Source organism: Brachyhypopomus gauderio, chromosome 17 (assembly GCF_052324685.1).
Source record: "Brachyhypopomus gauderio isolate BG-103 chromosome 17, BGAUD_0.2, whole genome shotgun sequence".
Lineage (NCBI taxonomy): Eukaryota > Metazoa > Chordata > Actinopteri > Gymnotiformes > Hypopomidae > Brachyhypopomus > Brachyhypopomus gauderio.
This window is the reverse complement of record NC_135227.1, coordinates 16,425,856-16,443,601: the sequence shown is the minus strand read 5'-3', so window position 1 is coordinate 16,443,601 and position 17,746 is coordinate 16,425,856. Positions and strand designations below refer to the sequence as shown.

Genomic DNA, 17,746 nt, shown 5'->3' with positions numbered 1-17,746 from the left:
ATTTAGATGATATCAAGTTTTAGGGGCTACAGGGCTTCATACGCGAAATTAAATCCACGAGAAACTTAGACCTGTAGCCTACTGGTTAATTTTATTAGCCGACCTATTGGTATTTATTGCTTAGTTTGTAACCACTAGTAGTTAAAATATCTAAGAACGTGAATGAAGATCTGGTAACCATCAGCATAGCAGAAATGAATGTCACAGCACCATCCAGGGGACACTTTTTCAGCCCGGGAGTTTCATGCCCAAATCCGGCCCAAAATTATTTTCCCCTCCCAATCGGCCCAAACTAGAGATTGACATGAGCCGGCCCATCGGGAATCCTCCCGATTAGCCACTCCGGCTCTGGCACCATCCATCATCCACCAACCACCGTGAGAGGCTCCAAATATGAGCAACTGTCCGTTGTTGTGGCACCAGACCCGGGAGACACCGAGACACCACCCACGACGTTTAAAATGACGCCTGTTAAACCACAGTCCCATAGGACGGGTCCATAACCTCGATACACAAACTAATGGATCAGTTGTGATTAGTAGGCTACTGGAGACATCAGTCTGGAGGTGGAGACGTTTACATAATATGTACCAACACCAGTTCTAGTTTATTACAAACGCTTTATATTGTCGCATTGTCGGAACGTGAACTTGCTTGTTACTGCTGAGTTTTAAAAATACTGAATGACTTGTTTAACAGTATGAATTTAGCCAGCAGGTTACCGTTTACTGGTCTCAGTTCATTCCTGATAGACCTAATTTAAATCTGCGAGTTTCTAAACTTGTCATAAAACGTTTTGCACTTTTGTCACCTTTTGTTAGTACAACTTTAAGGCTGATTTGTTGTCTGCAGTTACAATTTTAAGTTGCCATAACATTAAATGTTAGGTAACCCTAAATTACTGAGTCACCATATTCAATTTCTGTCAGATCTGTAATCATAAGCTAATATTTTAAGTTGATAATAAAGTTGCCTTAATTTGATATCAAATTAAGGCAACTTTATTTTGTGCTAGACTTGGCTTTACACATCACATTATCTTTTTTGAGCATTCTCAGTACTCTGCACAACATAAAATATTGTAATATAGGCCATTGTTACAGCATCAGTTCCACAACCCCCACCCTCCCCAAACAGGAGAAAATACTGTTCCTCCCACCCCCCAAAAATCTTCTGTCCGAAGTGTACCTTATTCTTTTGTTATTTCATTTGAAAGACCAATCAGGAATGTGCTGGTACTACCACGGTTGTCTATACCTCCTCGTTAAGCACAACAGCAATGTTGGTCACACTTGGCAGTGATGGGAATTATGGCTCTTTTGAAGGGAGCCGGATCTTTTGCCCCTTCATTCTTTTTTCAGGTAGCATCTTATGAGATGCTAAGTCATAATTGAAATAGCATCTCATAATTGACATTGCATCTCAATTATGACCTACTAAGTCATAATTTCGAGAAAGATAATCATAATTACAAGACACTACGGGGACTTTTTCTTTTCTTCCATACAGTAGTGCCTCCTGCTGTCTGAAAAAAGATCTGGCTCTCTTCAAAGAGCCATAATTCCCATCACTACTGCCAAGTGTGAAGTTAAGTTATAGAAGAGTTATAAATTTTAAGTTATAGAACAAATTATAGTTTGTTCTTTACTCTAGTGAATATTTTTTGGACCAACTATTCATATTTCATGTTGCACCAATTTTATACCCACTTTTCTGAACTTGATTTTACTTTTTACAGTGTAGCACAAGCAACTTATCTTTGCTGCCCGTTTTACTTCTCTTACCAAAGAACTAAGATCCATGCTATTTTTTTTGTCCAAGCAATCATAAAGTCAGGTATTTAGAGATAAGAGAGCAAACCACATCAACCCACAGAGCATGGTAGAAATAAAGGATCCCTTTATTAAGTACAAGTTTCAGGTTGGACTGAACTACCTGAACATTACCGCTTACAAGTATTAGAACATTTAAGTGCTGGGGACAAAGATGTACATGGATTTCTATTTTTAGCACAGCGGAAACATGGTAACAGAAACGTGTTGAGAATCACTGCCCCTCCACCGCATAACTGTAAACCTGTGGCTATACATTACAACATTATGTCCTGAGAGTAGCCAGACAAAGGAAAACAGTGGCGTGTTCCTCAGAGCAGAAGAGATCTCAAGCGTGGTGGTGATTGAATTTCAGACTTGGCAGCAGCGGACGTAGGTTACAGCAGTTCCTGTTAGTGCTTTAGACGTACTAAGATGGGTCAGGAGCCGTTTCGGCGTGGACGAGGAGCTTTAGCAAGGTCCTACTCTTCTAGTAACTGCGGCCGAACAAGGTGTAGTGCTGGGCTGGCTCTCTGCCACTGACACACATCTGGCCTGGCTGGAGGGTCTTCAGGGGCTGGAAGGGGATGCATAAGCTCTTGGCTCCCATGGAGGGGGCGCCTGGCTCCAAGTCCTGATCCCTGTCGGCCAAACAAAATATCAGTCTTCAACTCTACCATTGCCTCCATAACGTGGCAATATAGTATACATGTAAATATGGGTGAGACTAAATATTACAAGTTGGTTTTGTTTTAATATAAAGATGAAATAGTCTGTTTACTTGGTTGTGGTCTTCTTTATCCAGTCCTCGCAGTCAATACCTCCACAGAAAGGAATCTGCACAATCTGTGAAACCATAAAAGAGTTATTAAAGTACATTCTGGCTGAACCCTAATAAGATCATAAATTCAGCTTAACTACTGTGTGCCACACACACACCTTTCCCTCATCCAGTTCTTTCTGGAACTCATCCATAGTATCTGCTACCACCATGTGTTCCTTCAAATCAGCAGAAGCTCTGGAAAGGAGAAAGCAATAGAAATGAAGCAATCGAGAGGATGACAGTAAACAGCCATTACCAGAGAGATTCACGCTACGCATGAGTACATGTGTTACCGTTTGAAGAGGTTGTCCTGGATTTTCTCAAGCAAATGCTTGATCATCTTCTCCACTTCAGCATCTGGTAAGACAACCTTCTCTCCTGTGTCTCTTCTCACTGCCACGCACTGGCCCTGCTTCAGGTCCTTAGGCCCAACCTCCAAGCGAATTGGCACACCCTGGGATAAAGGAAGAACAGTTTTGGACGACCATAGGACCAGTGTTAATTTCGTTGACGAATAATTTTCGTCATAGTTTTCATCAACGAACCTTTTTTCATGACGAAAACGAGACGATAACTAAATTAAAACTACACGAAGGAATACAAACGATGACTAATTTAATGGACATTTTCGTCAATGAATAAAAACGAGACGAAAATATTGGCCAGCGACGACATCAGTGTTAATTTTGACAGCGATTTAGTTTTAGTCTTAGTCTTAGTCTTTTGACTAAAATGTCATTTAGTTTTCGTCATAATTAAATCAGGTCTGATTAAATGTCGTCGCTGGCCAATATTTTCGTCTCGTTTTTATTCATTGACGAAAATTTAGTCATCGTTTGTATCCCTTTGTGTAGTTTTAATTTAGTTATCGTCTCGTTTTCGTCATGAAAAAAGGTTCGCTGATGAAAACTATGACGAAAATTATTCGTCAACGAAATTAACACTGCATAGGACTTATCGCAAAGACTTCAGCAGTACACAGACAGCGCAACTCTAGAGCATCCAATGAAAAATGTACCTTCAGCTCCCAGTGGTTAAATTTCCATCCAGGTGAGTAGTTGTCTCTGAGGTCAGTCTTCACCCTTATGTTGGCCTTCTGCAGTCTGGAGAGATACTTGGAGCACTGACTCAAAAGCAGCTCTTTCTCTGCTTCAGGTAGAGAGGCCGTGATGCCACAGGGAATGATGATCACCTGAGAAACAATGGAGATTAAGTGAGACGATGTAGCTTCTCGGTAGTGATATTTCATTCAGAAACGGCGAGATACAACGGCTCTGACTGCAGTTTTGGTTTGTACCTGCAGACAGGCCACTCTGGGTGGCAACACTAGGCCCATGTTGTCTCCGTGCACCATCGTCAAGACCCCAATGGTGCGAGTGGTGATTCCCCACGAGTTCTGATAGGCGAACTGCTTCTCGCCAGGCTTCTTGGGATCCTCAAAGACGATCTCAAACATCTTGGAGAAGTTCTGGCCAAGGTGGTGTGATGTAGCACCCTACATCACAAGGGGAAAAGGGAAAAAAATCTTGGCTTTAATAGCAATATCACACATATTACAGACCTATGAGTATTTTAAAATCTGATCTTTTCAAAGAAGAACTTGAATATGGATAGTCTAGTCAGCTTGCATTCCAGTGAGCCCAATGTGTGAGCACATACCTGAATGGCTCTGCCACTGGCTGAGATGAAGGTCTCTACTGTAGTTGTGTAGTCTCCGCCTGCAAACTTCTCCTTCTCCGTTTTCCTGCCTTTAACCACAGGGATGGCCATCAGCTCCTCATACACCCTGGCATACAGGTCCAGGATCTGCAGAACCTGTTTATACAAACATTTGCAAAGTGTAAGAGAGTGTTTTGGTTCTTGGATAACTGCAATAGTGCATTGCGTTAAACATCTAACCTCCTCTGCAGCCTCTTCCTGGGTGGCGAAAGCTGTGTGGCCCTCCTGCCAAAGGAACTCCCTGGTCCTCAGGAAAGGCTGGGGATGTTTGAACTCCCACCGCTGAGACAGAGAGAGAGAGAGATTAGCTCCGTGTAGTTTACAGAATCAGTATATTTAGTGAGTTATAGAAAACGGAGCTGAGCACATCTTATGCAAATGTGTAGCTCAGGGGTTACAACTCACCACAACATTGCACCACTGGTTGAGCTTGATTGGCAGATCTCTATGAGACTGGACCCATTTTGCATAGGCCGGGTACATCACTACAAAAGATTAAAGAATAATTTGTAAGAGATGCAAACAAAGGAAACTGCTCCAAGCTATTCCGATTTCAAAAGGTGTAGCAGGTCACGTCACAGCCGTGGCGGGTATTACCGGTCTCGCTGGTGGGCCGCACGGCAATAGGCTCCGCCAGCTCGGTCTTGCCTGATCTCGTCACCCATGCAACCTGGTCAGAGAGGGAACGTCAAGCATACGAATCTTGCCCCCCCCCCCTTAAAAAAAGTGTCATTAAGACTTCTCCCAAACTCAGCTTCCATACCTCGGGAGCGAAGTCGGCGATGTGAGTCTTTTCCTTCTCCAGTGCTGCCTGAGACACGAACATGGGGAAGTAGCAGTTCTCCACTCCAAGCTTCTTGATCTCCCCATCAAAGAACTCCTTGATGCTCTCCCAGATAGCATAGGCCCAGGGTCTCAGCACGTAGCAGCCACTCACATCATAGTACTCGATCATCTCAGACTTGGTGATCACCTGGAGACAGAAATCAAATCAAAACTCATGAAAGAGTGGCACTTTTTTCTCTCTACAAGTGCCTATACACACTCACCATTGTGAATGAGAGGATACGGGAAACTGCGTTAGGATATACAAGGTTAATTCAATGGCAGTAATCAATGACCACGTAACAATTTATCGCTCCCTTACCTGTGAATACCAGTCAGCCAGATTTTCCTCTTTTTTCGCCTCAAGGCCTAACCTACAGTGCAAAGAGAGAAAACAAAGCAGGTTAACCTGCAAATCCTGCATCACTACGCTGTCTTCAGGGTGACCACCACCTGGCCTTGACGTTGCACAAACTTGCACAAACATTCCTGCTTTCGGCTTTTGTCTTCATGATTTTAAAAAACCTTTTCAGTTCAGCATTAATCTTCTGCTAATCATCTTGTGCTTTTAAAATCCTGCCATGTTGTACTCGAGCACAGCTCATAATCTGAATGAAAGGGTCAGACATGAATGCATTGCTTGAGAATTAATCTTGGAGATTCTAACCAGTTATGGCAGTACTGAACCAACTGCAAAACTTTCTCAAATCTCCATCTATGTAAATCACTTTCAAGCTCTTAAAATAAGTATTATTAAGGACAAGAAAATTGCAAATGTTATTGTGCAGTGAGCTAATGCTAATTATTTATGACACAATGAAACAGGCAATCAAGTTTCTCTTGCACAGAATGAAGTATCCTAAAGATAGATTTGAATCCCCAGTTGTCTTGCGGTCTCTCCCACATACCGGGTTTGTTTCTTAGGTCCCTGTCCTTCTCCTGCCCCTCCTGCCCCGGGCTCCTGGTTCTGCTGGGGCTTCTCTCCTCCCTTCTGCTGCTTGCGGTTTCCTCCTCCTCCTCCTCCTTGTTTCTCGGATGTGTTCTCTCGCTCCTTCCGGCTCTTGTCTGCTGCTCCGGGGTCTCTGGCTGCTCCAGGGCTGCTCACTGGTTTGTATTCCTCCCCAGTGAGGGCTTTGTACTGGCCTTTTAGTTCCAGCAAGGTCTTCACTGCTGTTTCGACCTGTTCCTACTCAAAGAAAGAGAGGAGGACACGTTGTCCTGGCTGTCCATGTCTTATTGATTTTATGTGAAGGAAGTGACGGCATGTAACCCCCTTCTTCTTTTGGGACTAAGAAGATTTTACTTCTTTTTTCTTTTCACTTCTAAATGCAGTGTTACGCAATACTGTGCTACGTGGTAGTTATCCCTCAGAGGAACTGAAGAGCAGAACATTTACTCTAGTCTGAACCTGATCCAAAACAAGACCAAGAAAGACTAGCAGGTAGAACTTTATCTAATCCATCATGTGCTTCAGTGTGAATGTATAGTTTCTGCCTTCAGATTATCGGTTTACAGTTCCAAGGATGACACTAAACAGACTTAAGAACTCAGTACTGACACTCAATAATAATAATACTCATAAAAATGCAATAATGGTCCAAAGGTGTAATATGTTATTTCGTGAATGTGTAATGTCGAGCATGCACATTTGCATAAGGAGCTGTTGTGGGATGTCACAACAGAGGTAATATTAAGAGGCTACCAGAACTATTCAAATAAACCATTTGTACAATTTCCGAGTGGAGATGTCAAGGTGGTCAAACGGACTTGCCTTAGGGGCCTTCTCTGCTTTCAGAAGCCTCACTCGCTCCCCCTGCTGAGACACCTGAGCATACAGCGCCTGAGCCTGAGGGGAGGAGCTAGACTCGGGTGGGATGGAGCTGATTGGGCAGGCCTGTGCAGGGGCTGGGCCAGTGCTGGGAGCCACGCCTGGCTTGTACTCCTGACCCGTCTGCTTCTTGTACTCAGCCTTAAGAGCCAATAGCTGTTTCACAGCCGCATCGATCTGATCCTGTACAAACGAAGAAATGAATGAACACTCGTGTCCATTTACAAAGCACACAGCATTTATTTAGAACTTAGGTAGTGAGAAAAAGCCTGAAGAAAATGAACCTTGGGAGCTTTCTGGGATTTTAGGTTCCTCACGAGATCTCCCTGCTGGGACACACACTGGTAGAGGTCCTCTGGGCTGCTGCTGGTGGCCTGCGTGGGGGCAGGTGCAGACTGCGCAGGGGCAGCTGTGCTGGCTGGAAGGGCTCCTGGCTTGTAGTCCTTACCGGTCACCTGCTTATACTCCACCTTCAGAGCCAGGAGCTGCTTCACGGCAGCATCAATCTGCTCCTGTGCAGAGGGCAGATGGGAAAGGTCATAAACACACACACACACACACACACACACACACCGTTTACACAGTATGTGTTCCCTTCCTTTTATTCAGGTCTGATTCTCCTGCCAAGGAACTACATAGACAAGCATGAACTTTGTGTTCAGAAGAGCATGACTGGTTATCTGCCGTATTTCAGACTGCATTCCAAAAAAGCTACTGCCTACATGCCCGAGAGATACAATTTCCTTCCACTTTGTTCCAGAAAATTTCAAGAAATCTCCTTGTATTTATCTCAGCCATCAACAACTTAGTTTCGGGATATGTACCGATTGTGTTCAAGACAGGCAGGGTGGAACCAATCCTGATGAAGACAACACGTGACAGCTCGGACATGAGTAACTACACACTGGTATCGCTTCTCTCTTTTCTGTCAGAAACTCTGGAACGAGCAGTCTATGATCAATTATCTCTTCACCGGCTTCCTGTAGCTGCACACATCAGTTTTAACTCCTTTATGCTTACCTACAAAGCCAAAAGGAGACCAGCCCCTCCCTACGCGATGACCAAAGTCAAAGCCAGATCTGTACCTCCAGTAGTCCGAACCTCAAGTATGATTTGGCTTGAAACACCATGCTTAAAAGTATCACGGGAGACGAGCTTCAAGACTCTGTCCTGGTTCTGAAATGGTGGAGCGATCTTCCACTGGCTGTCCAGACTGCAGACACCTTTGCGGTCTTCAAACAGATGAGACTGAAGACTCATCTGATCGTAGAACACTTAAATGACCACTAATGCTACTGATATGTAATTTATAGCACTGCAGAGTAAAAACCAGCACTTATTGGTTGTACTGCACTTTTTATGTTTATTTGTACTTGGCGGTTGCCATTGTCCTTTTTGGTGTCTGATACTGAGCCTATGTGTGTTTTGCCCTTCTAGGTATTGGGATTGATTCCTGCAGTTTAACAGTATTGTGGTTCATGGGTGAATTCTGACCCATCTGCTGTACTATCTAGGATGCATTCGGTGATCAGATGGCAAAGCACTTTGTAAGTCACTCTAAATAAGAGTGTCTGCTAAATGCTAAATGCATTTGGTAATTATCTGAATTTCTTAAAATTCATTATTTCCAATTTCCCAACTCTGGCACTGACCTTTGGTGCCTTGTCTGATTTCAGTTTCCTGACCAGCTCGCCCTGCTCTGCAACTCGTCCATATATGTCAGCAGGGGAGGAGCCTGAGGAGGAGACGGGCCGTGTTTGCCCTGCAGGGGGCGGAGCCATGTCAGCTTTGTAGTCCTGACCAGTTAGCTGCTTAAACTGAGCTTTAAAATCCAAGAGTTGTTTCACGGCTGCATCAATTTGCTCCTGTAAGAAACAAAGAAACAAAGCGTGTTAACGCAAGTAAGAAAACGTGTTAAAAGCGAACACGTATCCACAGAGGTGCGGACCTTGGGCGCTTTCTCAGCCTTCAGTTTCCGCACTAGCTCTCCTTGCTCGGCGACGCGGGTGAAGGGACAGGAGGAGGCGGAGCTCGGGCTAGCAGCTGTAGGGGCGGGGCTTGTCTGTACAGATGAAGTGGGCGGGGCCATGCCAGGCTTGTAGTCCTGCCCAGTCAGCTGCTTAAACTCCGCCTTCAGGGCCAAGAGCCGCTTTACGGCCTGGTCCACCTGCTCTTTGGGGGCTTTGTCCGTTTTTAACTGCCGCACCAGGTCCCCCTGAGTCGTGATGCTAGATAATAGGGCAGAAGCGTCACCCGAGGCAGCCGGTGCAGGACTGGAGGCTGGAGTCGGTGTGGACTGGCCTGGGGAAGCAGTCTCAGTCTTGGCCTGGGGACATAAGCAGGAATAATGAGAGCCTCCACCATTTCATCAAATGAGAGAGATGAGAGCACGAGTCAGACTGTGAGGGAGGACTCTCTCACGGGTTTAGGAGTAGACTGGTTCTTGGTTTTGTCCCTGGACCCAGCCGTGGGCATCTCCTTGGTGTGGCCATCTGGTATGTAGAGCAGGACACAGGGACTCTCCTTACAGCTGTGAGGACTACACAAGTGGGAGTTTAGTTTAGCCAACGCAAGTTTACTGGTGCTACAAACTGTTACAGCAGTCATAATGACATTCTTCCTTAGCCAAGAACCAACCTGATTGGCTCATAGGGCTGGTCACAGATGTAGAAGCCCCTCCTCTGCAACTGAATGATGTCACCTTTCTTCACATCCTTCAAGCATGGGTCTCCGAGCATCTTCTCCTCTGTCTGAACACACAGCAGAACACCCCCCCCCCCCCCCCGCCCCACATCAGCACAACCAAAGCACGTGTTGTATCCCGCCATCAAATGAGGTTCAGTAATTCAGCCTGATGACAAAGCGAGGCCAGCACACACCTTGCTGTTCTTGTTGATGTAGTCCTTGAAGTTGTCATCTTTGCTGAGCACAGGTTTGTTGATGAGGTGCTGGTAGGTGACGCACACGGTCGGGGTGAAGGGGGCACTCGCCGTGTCTGCCAGCCAGGTGATCTTAGTGGTTTTCTTGTAATTGGTGTTCTCCAAGTTTAGACGGCCTTCCAGAGAGGAGATGGCTCCGCTGCTGTCTCTGAAGGATCCGAGGACAAGAGACAAACATCAAGACCTCAGTTCTCAACTTACTAATTTAATGCTTCTAATTATGATGGACACTGAATCACTAAATGTAACAATTTATAGGGAAACCCTCTCAGTGCTAATGCTACCCATCATTAATGAATTACCACGAGCATTATTAGCGTAATATAAATGCTCATGATAAACAGTCCTGGCTCATTATTATTTACTGTTAACCGGTGTTGGCTGAAGGTCCTTTAACGTCGCACGGCCACGAGGTGGCAGTGTGGATGCACTGAAGGATTTTACCTGTGGATTTTTGAGATGATGATGTTGCCCCAATTGATGAAGGTGACGGTCTCTCCCTCAGCGAAGGTCTCTGCGTCAGCTCCTTCTACAAACACCTTTGGTCCATACCACACCTGCTTCATTCCTACGTCAGTATTCTATATAGGACATAAAAACAACACAGCGTAAACTGAGCATATTTTGCATAGCATGTATCAGCATAACTGAGCATACTTTGTAGAAGTGACAAGCTGGTTAGAGCTGGTTGGAGCTGGTTAGAGCTGGCTAGGTAGTGGATGCTACTTACCTTAGGGTGTTTGGCAGCCTCCTTCATATGCTCCTTGGCTTCAGGAATGAAGATGGGAACAACCTGTGAGGTCTGCAGTGCTGTGTACCTGGGAGCTATCGGGTCAATGACCTACAGCAGAGAGGGAGAGAGAGGGGAAGAGAACAGAACAGGGACACACAGTGAATTCAGACTCTTGCCACAGCAAGGAAAAGAAACCAACCAAGATCCAAACAACAAACCCCACTGAGGCTCTCGAACACAGGGAGAAAAAAAACAAACAAACAAAAAAAAAAACAACTGAAATTTTAATGGGAGGAAAGACAACATGATGGAGGAAAGAGAGGTGAACTGCAGGGAAAGCTGAGCTTTTGTGTATTTTACAAATGTTAAAAGCTACAATATCTACAAAAACAGGATCAAGCACACCAGGTTCTACAAGTTTACATCTGCAACTGAGCTTCAGCACTCACAGCCAGGGACTCAACACGCTTTCATGTGGGGCTGTAAAACTCACCACATGAGCCTGAATTATATGAGGATGTACTTAGAAAATAACTCAAACTGTTCTGAACACTTAGTGTCATGGAGTGAAGTGGTATATAGAATCTGCCAGAAGCTCCATGAAAGGGGGGAGGGAGAAATCCACACCTGCGGGGTGAGGAACACCACTGAACATCTCACCACTGAACGTCTCGCCAGACACCAAACTACGACAGGCGTCTGCTAAAATCACTCAAATGTCGGAAAGATGGATAAAGCCCATTGAAGAAGAAGAAATAAATAAACAAAACAACATTACGATTTTATACATGGCCTGTGCCTGCCAAGAGCTTCAGTTCTAAATGTTTTTTGGAGGTTTTGTGACAGAGATGGATGGGGAGGGGGGGGGGGGGGTCAGAAGGATAGCATGAGAGAAACGGACAGGAAGGATGGACAGGAAGCAGAGAGAAACGTGGGGAGAGCAAAGAAGGAGGACAAGGACGAGTACCTTTTTACAGCTAACTGGCAGCTTGGAAACAGAAGAGTGAGATGCACTTTAATGTAGAATACGGGACAGAAGGAGCTCAAGAGGTCAGACAGGTCAGGTCAGACAGAATGGGAAATGTTCTGAAGGGCAGTTCTTCAGTGCTGAGCTCTGTGGTCAACCACAGCGCTCCCCCCTTGTGCTACTAACCTACACTAATGTGTAGCTGACGGGGAGCCCAGGTTAAAGCGTCTCTACGCTCACCGTGCTGCCCTGTGGGCCCACTTAAGAGGTCCGGCAGGAGCGTTGCAGCCTTCGTTCAGAATTGCCCGCCTAGCCACAACCGAGGGGAGACGCGTCTGTAGGAGCAGGGCAGATCTTAAGGCGGTGGGTGGGGCTACTGAGCCTTGGCCATGCTTTATGCAGATGAGATGCAGATGAGGCAGCACAGTCCTGCGCGTGCATTAGATCCATACTGCCTAAATGGCAGGCAAAGATCTAAAATCTGGGTTAGAGCGGTCGGCACAGCACCGGCGAGGGAATGTGAGTGAGTTTAAGCCTCTGGCACAACAACCTTGAAATAGCAGCTGCAAGCAGGATTAACTACAGTCAAGTGAAGGGACGGAACTGGAGTGCAAATCGAAGAGCAAATGAATGAGGACAATGAGACAAAATGATGAAAGAAAGGACAGGAGGCGGAGCCATGCAAGCTGATGGCCAGGGCGGGGCCGCTAGGGGCAAACGCCAGCCTGAAGGAACACAGGCACTCTGACCATGTGGGACTTCGACCCGAGCACTCGTGATAACGCAAGCAGCAGAAACACAAGACTCGGGGGATGATGTTAAAACAAGGAATGGATGAAGCCATTTATAAGAACCAGTGTTTATGGATGATGGACTGGGAGCCCCTGTGTCAGGCTTACTGCAGGAGTACTGATCCTGGACCCCCCCCATGTTGGTTTAGCTGTACTCATATGAGGTGTGAAACTGATCACAGACATTTCCAAACATTTGGTTTTAGATCAGTAGATCTAAGGAAAGGGCAGGGGCGGGGTGGGGGCGGGGTGGGGGGGTTTACCTTTTTGTTGAACGCCCAGATCTTATCCCACTCCATGTTGACCACAGACCTGGATCCTCCCTGAGAACAGGAAGGAGGAGGACACGAGGGTGAGAACATACCCAGCTAATTCAGAGTAAACAAAGTCCATCGGAACCGTTGGCCCACCTGGGCAGCGATGAACTGCTTGAGGCCCTCCACGGTCATTCCCCTACGCAGGACGCCCCGGACCGTGGGGAACCGCGGGTCGTCCCTGACGGAGACACACAGCACCACACCACACTTCTCAGTGACAACTACAAACGTCCGCATGCAAGCGTTCCGTCGTCCGTCGTGGCCGGCGAGGTTTGGCCACAGAGGAGGATTGTGGGAAGACTCACCAGCCGTCCACGTATCCCTGGTCCACGAACCAGGTGAGCTTCCTCTTGGACAGCAGCGTGTTGTTGAGGTTGAGGCGCGCGTACTCCCAAATGTAGGGCTTACGCAGACGCAGGGCGTCGATCACCCAGTAGAACTGCTCGTCTCGGTCGTGGTACTCGGTGGTGCGGAGAGCGTGGGTCACGCCCTCTATGCTGTCTACAATGGGGCAGGCAAAGTCATACGTGGGGTACACCCTGGGGGAGGGGGAGAGAGAGAGAGAGAGAGAGAGGTGGCTGAGAGGACAGGCAGTGAAGGCACAAATCACAGACATGGAGGGAACGTGTCTGCTTTCAAGCATATTCACAAGTTTGCAACATGGCACACAATAGTCATTCATATACCATGTACAATAGTCACTCATCAGCTTAGAACATCACAAAGTAAAATGCACAGTGCGAAAGTGCTTTGCTCACTTATAAGTGCTTCCGGTACGAGGATGAGGAGTGTTCTTGCAGCGGTACAGCGTGGGATCACGCAAGCACCCGTTGTTGGAGTTCATGTCAATCTTAGCTCTCATACAGCATGTCAGACCGAAGTCCGTACCTGCCTTCATCTCCTCCCACATCTGTATGTTCTTCTCCACAGCTAGAGAAAGAGAGAGAGAGAGAGAGAGAGAGATATATATTAGCTCTGTGTAGTTTACAGAATCAGTATATTTAGTGAGGTCTAGAAAATGGAGCTGAGCACATCTTACGCAAATGTGCAGGCAGAGAGAGAGAGAGAGAGAGAGAGAGAGAGAGAGAGAGAGAGAGAGAGAGAGAGACTGTAAAAGCACCAACAATGAAAAACAAAACAGGCAAACACAGTCACAAAACACAGCGGCAGCCCGTGTGCGGTGCGTCTACAGTTTCGGACGGAGGCCCCCGTGGGTGGTGCTCACAGTTGTTGCGGTGGCGAGACTCCACCCTCTGCTCGCGCTCCTGCTTCATGAGGTCGGGGGGCGTGTCGTCGATGTAGGCCCTGCCCTCCTGCAGCAGCTGCTCGGCCAGGCGCTGGATGGTGGGGAAGTGGTCGCTGGTGTAGGTGAACTGGTCCGGCTTGATCTGCAGCATGGCCACGTCCTCCAGGATCACCTGCGGCACACGGCAGCACAGCGTCTTATCAAGAGCGCTTGAATGGTTAACGAGTTGTTCTCTGGCTTAACGAGTTGTTCTCTGGCTTAACGAGTTGTTCTCTGGCTTAACGAGTTGTTCTCGGCGTGCAAACGGCGAAAAGGCTGGGAAGACGTGGGACGGAAATGGCAGCTGTGCTGCCGTCTCCACCCTGAATGTGTGGTGAGGGTCCACACCTTCTCAAAGTCCTCCTTCTCCTTCTCGGGGTTGGTGTCATCGAAGCGCATGATCAGCTGTCCCTTAAACGTGACCTGGTAGTGCTGGTTTAGCAAGGCGGCCTTGGCATGGCCGATGTGCAGGTACCTGCAGGTACAGGTGTGACACAGACAGGACACGCCCCCGACACACAGACAGGACACGCCCCCGGCACACAGACAGGACACGCCCCCGGCACACAGACAGGACACGCCCCCGACACACAGAGCAAATGTTAAAAAAATAATCATTTGAATAACTTGAAGAAATTCTTTCCTCATCAGGTGTTGGAGGCACATCTATCAGGAGTCACATACCCACTGGCCTCAGGTGGAAACCGCACCACCACTTTGCCCATCTCAGCACCAGGGAGCTCCACAAACTTGCCCACATCCTGCTTCTTCTCCTTCTCCACAGGCTGAAACACACAGACGGAGGAGAAGACGATCAAACATGCAGCACCACAGAAAGCTCATCATTAAAAACACTTTCGCCTTCATCCGGCTTAAACCGGTCTCGCATCAGACGGACTGGGCGTCTTTCCGCATCACGCGTTAAAAGCAGGGAGGTGTTACTGATGGGCACTTACGGACGCCTGGCGGGCAGTGAGCTTGTTTGCCCACTTGCTGCCCACATCCTTGAAGGGTACTTGAGAGCTCAGGAAGGAGAACCATCGGGACACGTGCGGGAAGGAGCCCGGCTCGGCCCGCCACTCGCCACGTCCTGCAGGTCCAGGAAAACACAAGCCTTGGCATATCACGGCGACGAGGCAGAACGAGCAGGACTTTTCTACGAGACCTGCTGAGAGGTTACGAGGCCCGCGTGCCCTCACAGAACGCAGCGATCATGCGCTCACCTTGGACGGCAGCCCACACGCAGAGGTCAGCCAAGGTCAAACTGTGGCCCACCAGGAATGTGCGCAAGGCCAACGCCGCGTCCAGTTCCCCCAGGGCGTGGGCCAGGTCTGACTGTCCATCGAGACGCCGGGCGCTGAACTCCAGCCAGTGGTCCACCTAGAGGGACACGGAGAGGAGCGTCAGGGACAGGCCGAGTGGCGTACTTACATCCTCGTGTTGTAGGGGGGTTTATTAGAGACGTTACCTCCGTTTGTTCCATGGTGTTGGAGCCATAAAGACCCAGAGCTGGAGCCAAACGGGCAAGGTAACGCACGATGGAGTTCACGTCACTGAACTGCAACTGACTAAGAAAAGCAAAAATGTTGCGTCAGACATGCTGCCATCCAATCAGAGCTCGACCAGACTCCCCAACCATACTGAATATACGTGAGGACAGGTGAGGTTATCGTTCTCAAGTTAGTACGCGGTCACCTTTGTTCGGCTAGTCACAGTTTACTGTATGCTTGGCCATATGGACACTCACTCAGAGACAAGGAGCTTGGTGTCTTTGCCTTCCTCCACAGACACACTGACACTGCCCTTCACATGCTCGGCCGCCAACAGCGCCCCTGCAGGCAGAAAGAGGTACTTCAGTAACCAAGAACCCATATCAGCTTACAATGTAGTTGTACATTTACGGCATTTAGCAGACGCTCTTGTCCAGAGCGACTTACAAAGTGCTTTGCATCTGATCACAAAATACATCCTAGGAAATAGTACAGATAGGCCAGAATTCAAGACACCACTGAGTCAGACTACTACTAAACTACAGGAGTCAGTATCATTACCTAGTGTTGTAGTTGTAGTACATTTCAAACATAAAAAGGTTCTGGAAAGGATGAGTGAGGAAAACTTTGCTAGTGCGAGTGTGGAAGATCTGAGGAGCGATGTGGAAGATCACGAAGGAGAAAGAGAAAACGAAAGAGGCAGCTGCATCTGCACTGCAGCTGAAACAAGGGAATGGGAGAGCCTCGTAGAGTCAGAACCAACCAGAGATCCTCCGATTAGTACACGGACCAGTCTATCGTAGTGTGGTTGTATAAAACACCGTTTGCTTACACGCAGAAGTAAAAACAGCCTCCATTTTCGGGTGTTTTGGAGATGAAGCACTGATGACAGCTCAAATCATCTGCTTTCAGTTATTAAATCAGCGAGCTCTTTTTAAACCACAAACTAGAGTTAGATTTACTAAAGACTTGTTTTCTTATTTTCTTTTCTGTTTATAGCAGTTTGTCTGATATTTTGTCTTTATGTTGTCATATGCCACCAGAGCAAAGACCAACTGCTGTCAGACTAGCATAACCAGTCTGGAGAACGGTCTCATTCCAGGGCCACATCTCACTGACATTCTTACTAAAACACTTGGGGGCAGAAACAGTTGATATTTACAGTCAAGTCCATGACAGGGGGGGACAGGAATGAAGACACACTGCCGTGGGCTGTTTTCCACGGCTAACACCTTGGCCCTGTGAGCCTCCGAATACCAGTCAGCAGTCTGGCCATTTCTTTTAGACGACGGGTTATTTTATTATTGTAAGAAATGTTAATACGATAACAATCATCTTATCAGCTACACATCACTGTTCTTTCAGCTGGCTTGCATCAGCCAGTACTACCGTTTATCATCACAGGGGGGCGCCACCGAGTTCACCGTCCATTCACTCGGATTGACAGCCACTATATTTGGGGTTGATAACTCTGCGGCTGGCTAATTGCGGCCGAGGCGACCGGGACAAGACCGTTAAACACGGGTGAAAGGAGCAGCACGGCCCCCTCTGGCCCGGTACCGACAACTGGACGTCTCTAGTGACCCACACCAGCAGATGAATGAAGCCACGCAGAGCGACATGCGGCGGAGGGCAGGCGGGCTCCTGTAGTGACATTTAGCGAGGTAACTCGGTTGTGTCCGCCCTTAACAAAGCTAACAGGCTGCCCAGCGTGTCACCGCTCAACGTCTTGAACTGGCCGTGCGGTACGAATACTGTCAGTCCAAGTGTGGCTGACCAGCCGTGCCACGACGACACGAGCGTGTTGCTCAGCTCTCTACGTTAGCTAGCCTAGCTTAGCTAATTTAGCCTAGCTTAGCTACATTAGCCTAGCATAGATACTGTAACCTAGTATAGGAACTTTAGCCTAGCATAGCTGCTTTAGCCAGTCCAGCTAGCCACTCGTCACAAACACGCAAGTGCTTATTCCGACAACAACCGTATTTTTCTACATGACGTCAAAGGTGCATAATCTGAAGTTAGGTTGAGTTAATCGAGACGATATATTGACTCACCTAAGGGCGGGCTGGTGCTGTTGATGATGAGGTTTAAAGTCATGTCTTCGTGTCCTCGTCTCCGCTTCTCCACGCGTCCACCACTACTCCGCTTCTCCCACACAGCCACTGAAGACCGTAGCGAAGCTAGCGACAACGCTACGACTGACTTCCGGTATCAAATA

At 47.5% G+C, this 17,746-nt stretch overlaps 1 protein-coding gene and 1 non-coding gene across 3 annotated transcripts; both read right to left on the bottom strand.

Annotated features, from left to right (window-relative positions):
• Positions 1 to 1,877: 1,877 nt before the first annotated feature.
• On the bottom strand, positions 1,878 to 17,737 carry eprs1 (glutamyl-prolyl-tRNA synthetase 1). Of its 2 annotated transcripts, XM_076977484.1 has the most exons (35): positions 17,583 to 17,737; positions 15,786 to 15,870; positions 15,507 to 15,606; positions 15,262 to 15,418; positions 14,995 to 15,128; positions 14,723 to 14,823; positions 14,387 to 14,513; positions 13,979 to 14,171; positions 13,512 to 13,683; positions 13,059 to 13,292; positions 12,847 to 12,931; positions 12,700 to 12,759; positions 11,646 to 11,666; positions 10,676 to 10,786; positions 10,390 to 10,526; positions 9,886 to 10,093; positions 9,644 to 9,756; positions 9,428 to 9,545; positions 8,955 to 9,332; positions 8,659 to 8,871; positions 7,291 to 7,518; positions 6,950 to 7,189; positions 6,087 to 6,364; positions 5,501 to 5,552; positions 5,117 to 5,326; positions 4,951 to 5,023; positions 4,759 to 4,838; positions 4,534 to 4,635; positions 4,294 to 4,449; positions 3,932 to 4,129; positions 3,653 to 3,826; positions 2,928 to 3,088; positions 2,751 to 2,829; positions 2,593 to 2,657; positions 1,878 to 2,452 (listed from the first exon to the last, which is right to left on the bottom strand). In XM_076977484.1, exons 1-35 carry the CDS (start codon positions 17,623 to 17,625, stop codon positions 2,302 to 2,304), a joined length of 5,037 nt encoding a protein of 1,678 aa, XP_076833599.1. In that variant the 5' UTR covers positions 17,626 to 17,737; the 3' UTR covers positions 1,878 to 2,301. The 2 variants fall into 2 exon arrangements, with proteins under 2 accessions (XP_076833599.1, XP_076833600.1); XM_076977485.1 differs by lacking the exon at positions 11,646 to 11,666.
• Positions 5,760 to 5,892, bottom strand: LOC143481310 (small nucleolar RNA SNORA47). The gene has a single exon (XR_013122004.1). It is a non-coding gene; the product is annotated as a small nucleolar RNA SNORA47 (small nucleolar RNA).
• Positions 17,738 to 17,746: the final 9 nt, after the last annotated feature.

What these genes read in the sequence shown, in the direction of transcription:
- eprs1 (XM_076977484.1), bottom strand. Translation starts at nt 17,625, where the DNA reads ATGACTTTAAACCTCATCATCAACAGCACCAGCCCGCCCTTAG. An exon ending in TGCCAGTTAGCTGTAAAAAG is followed by an intron (nt 10,787 to 11,645) that starts GTACTCGTCCTT and finishes TCTCTGCTGTAG; the next exon opens with GTCATTGACCCGATAGCTCC. An exon ending in CAGCCCTATGAGCCAATCAG is followed by an intron (nt 9,546 to 9,643) that starts GTTGGTTCTTGG and finishes CCACTTGTGTAG; the next exon opens with TCCTCACAGCTGTAAGGAGA.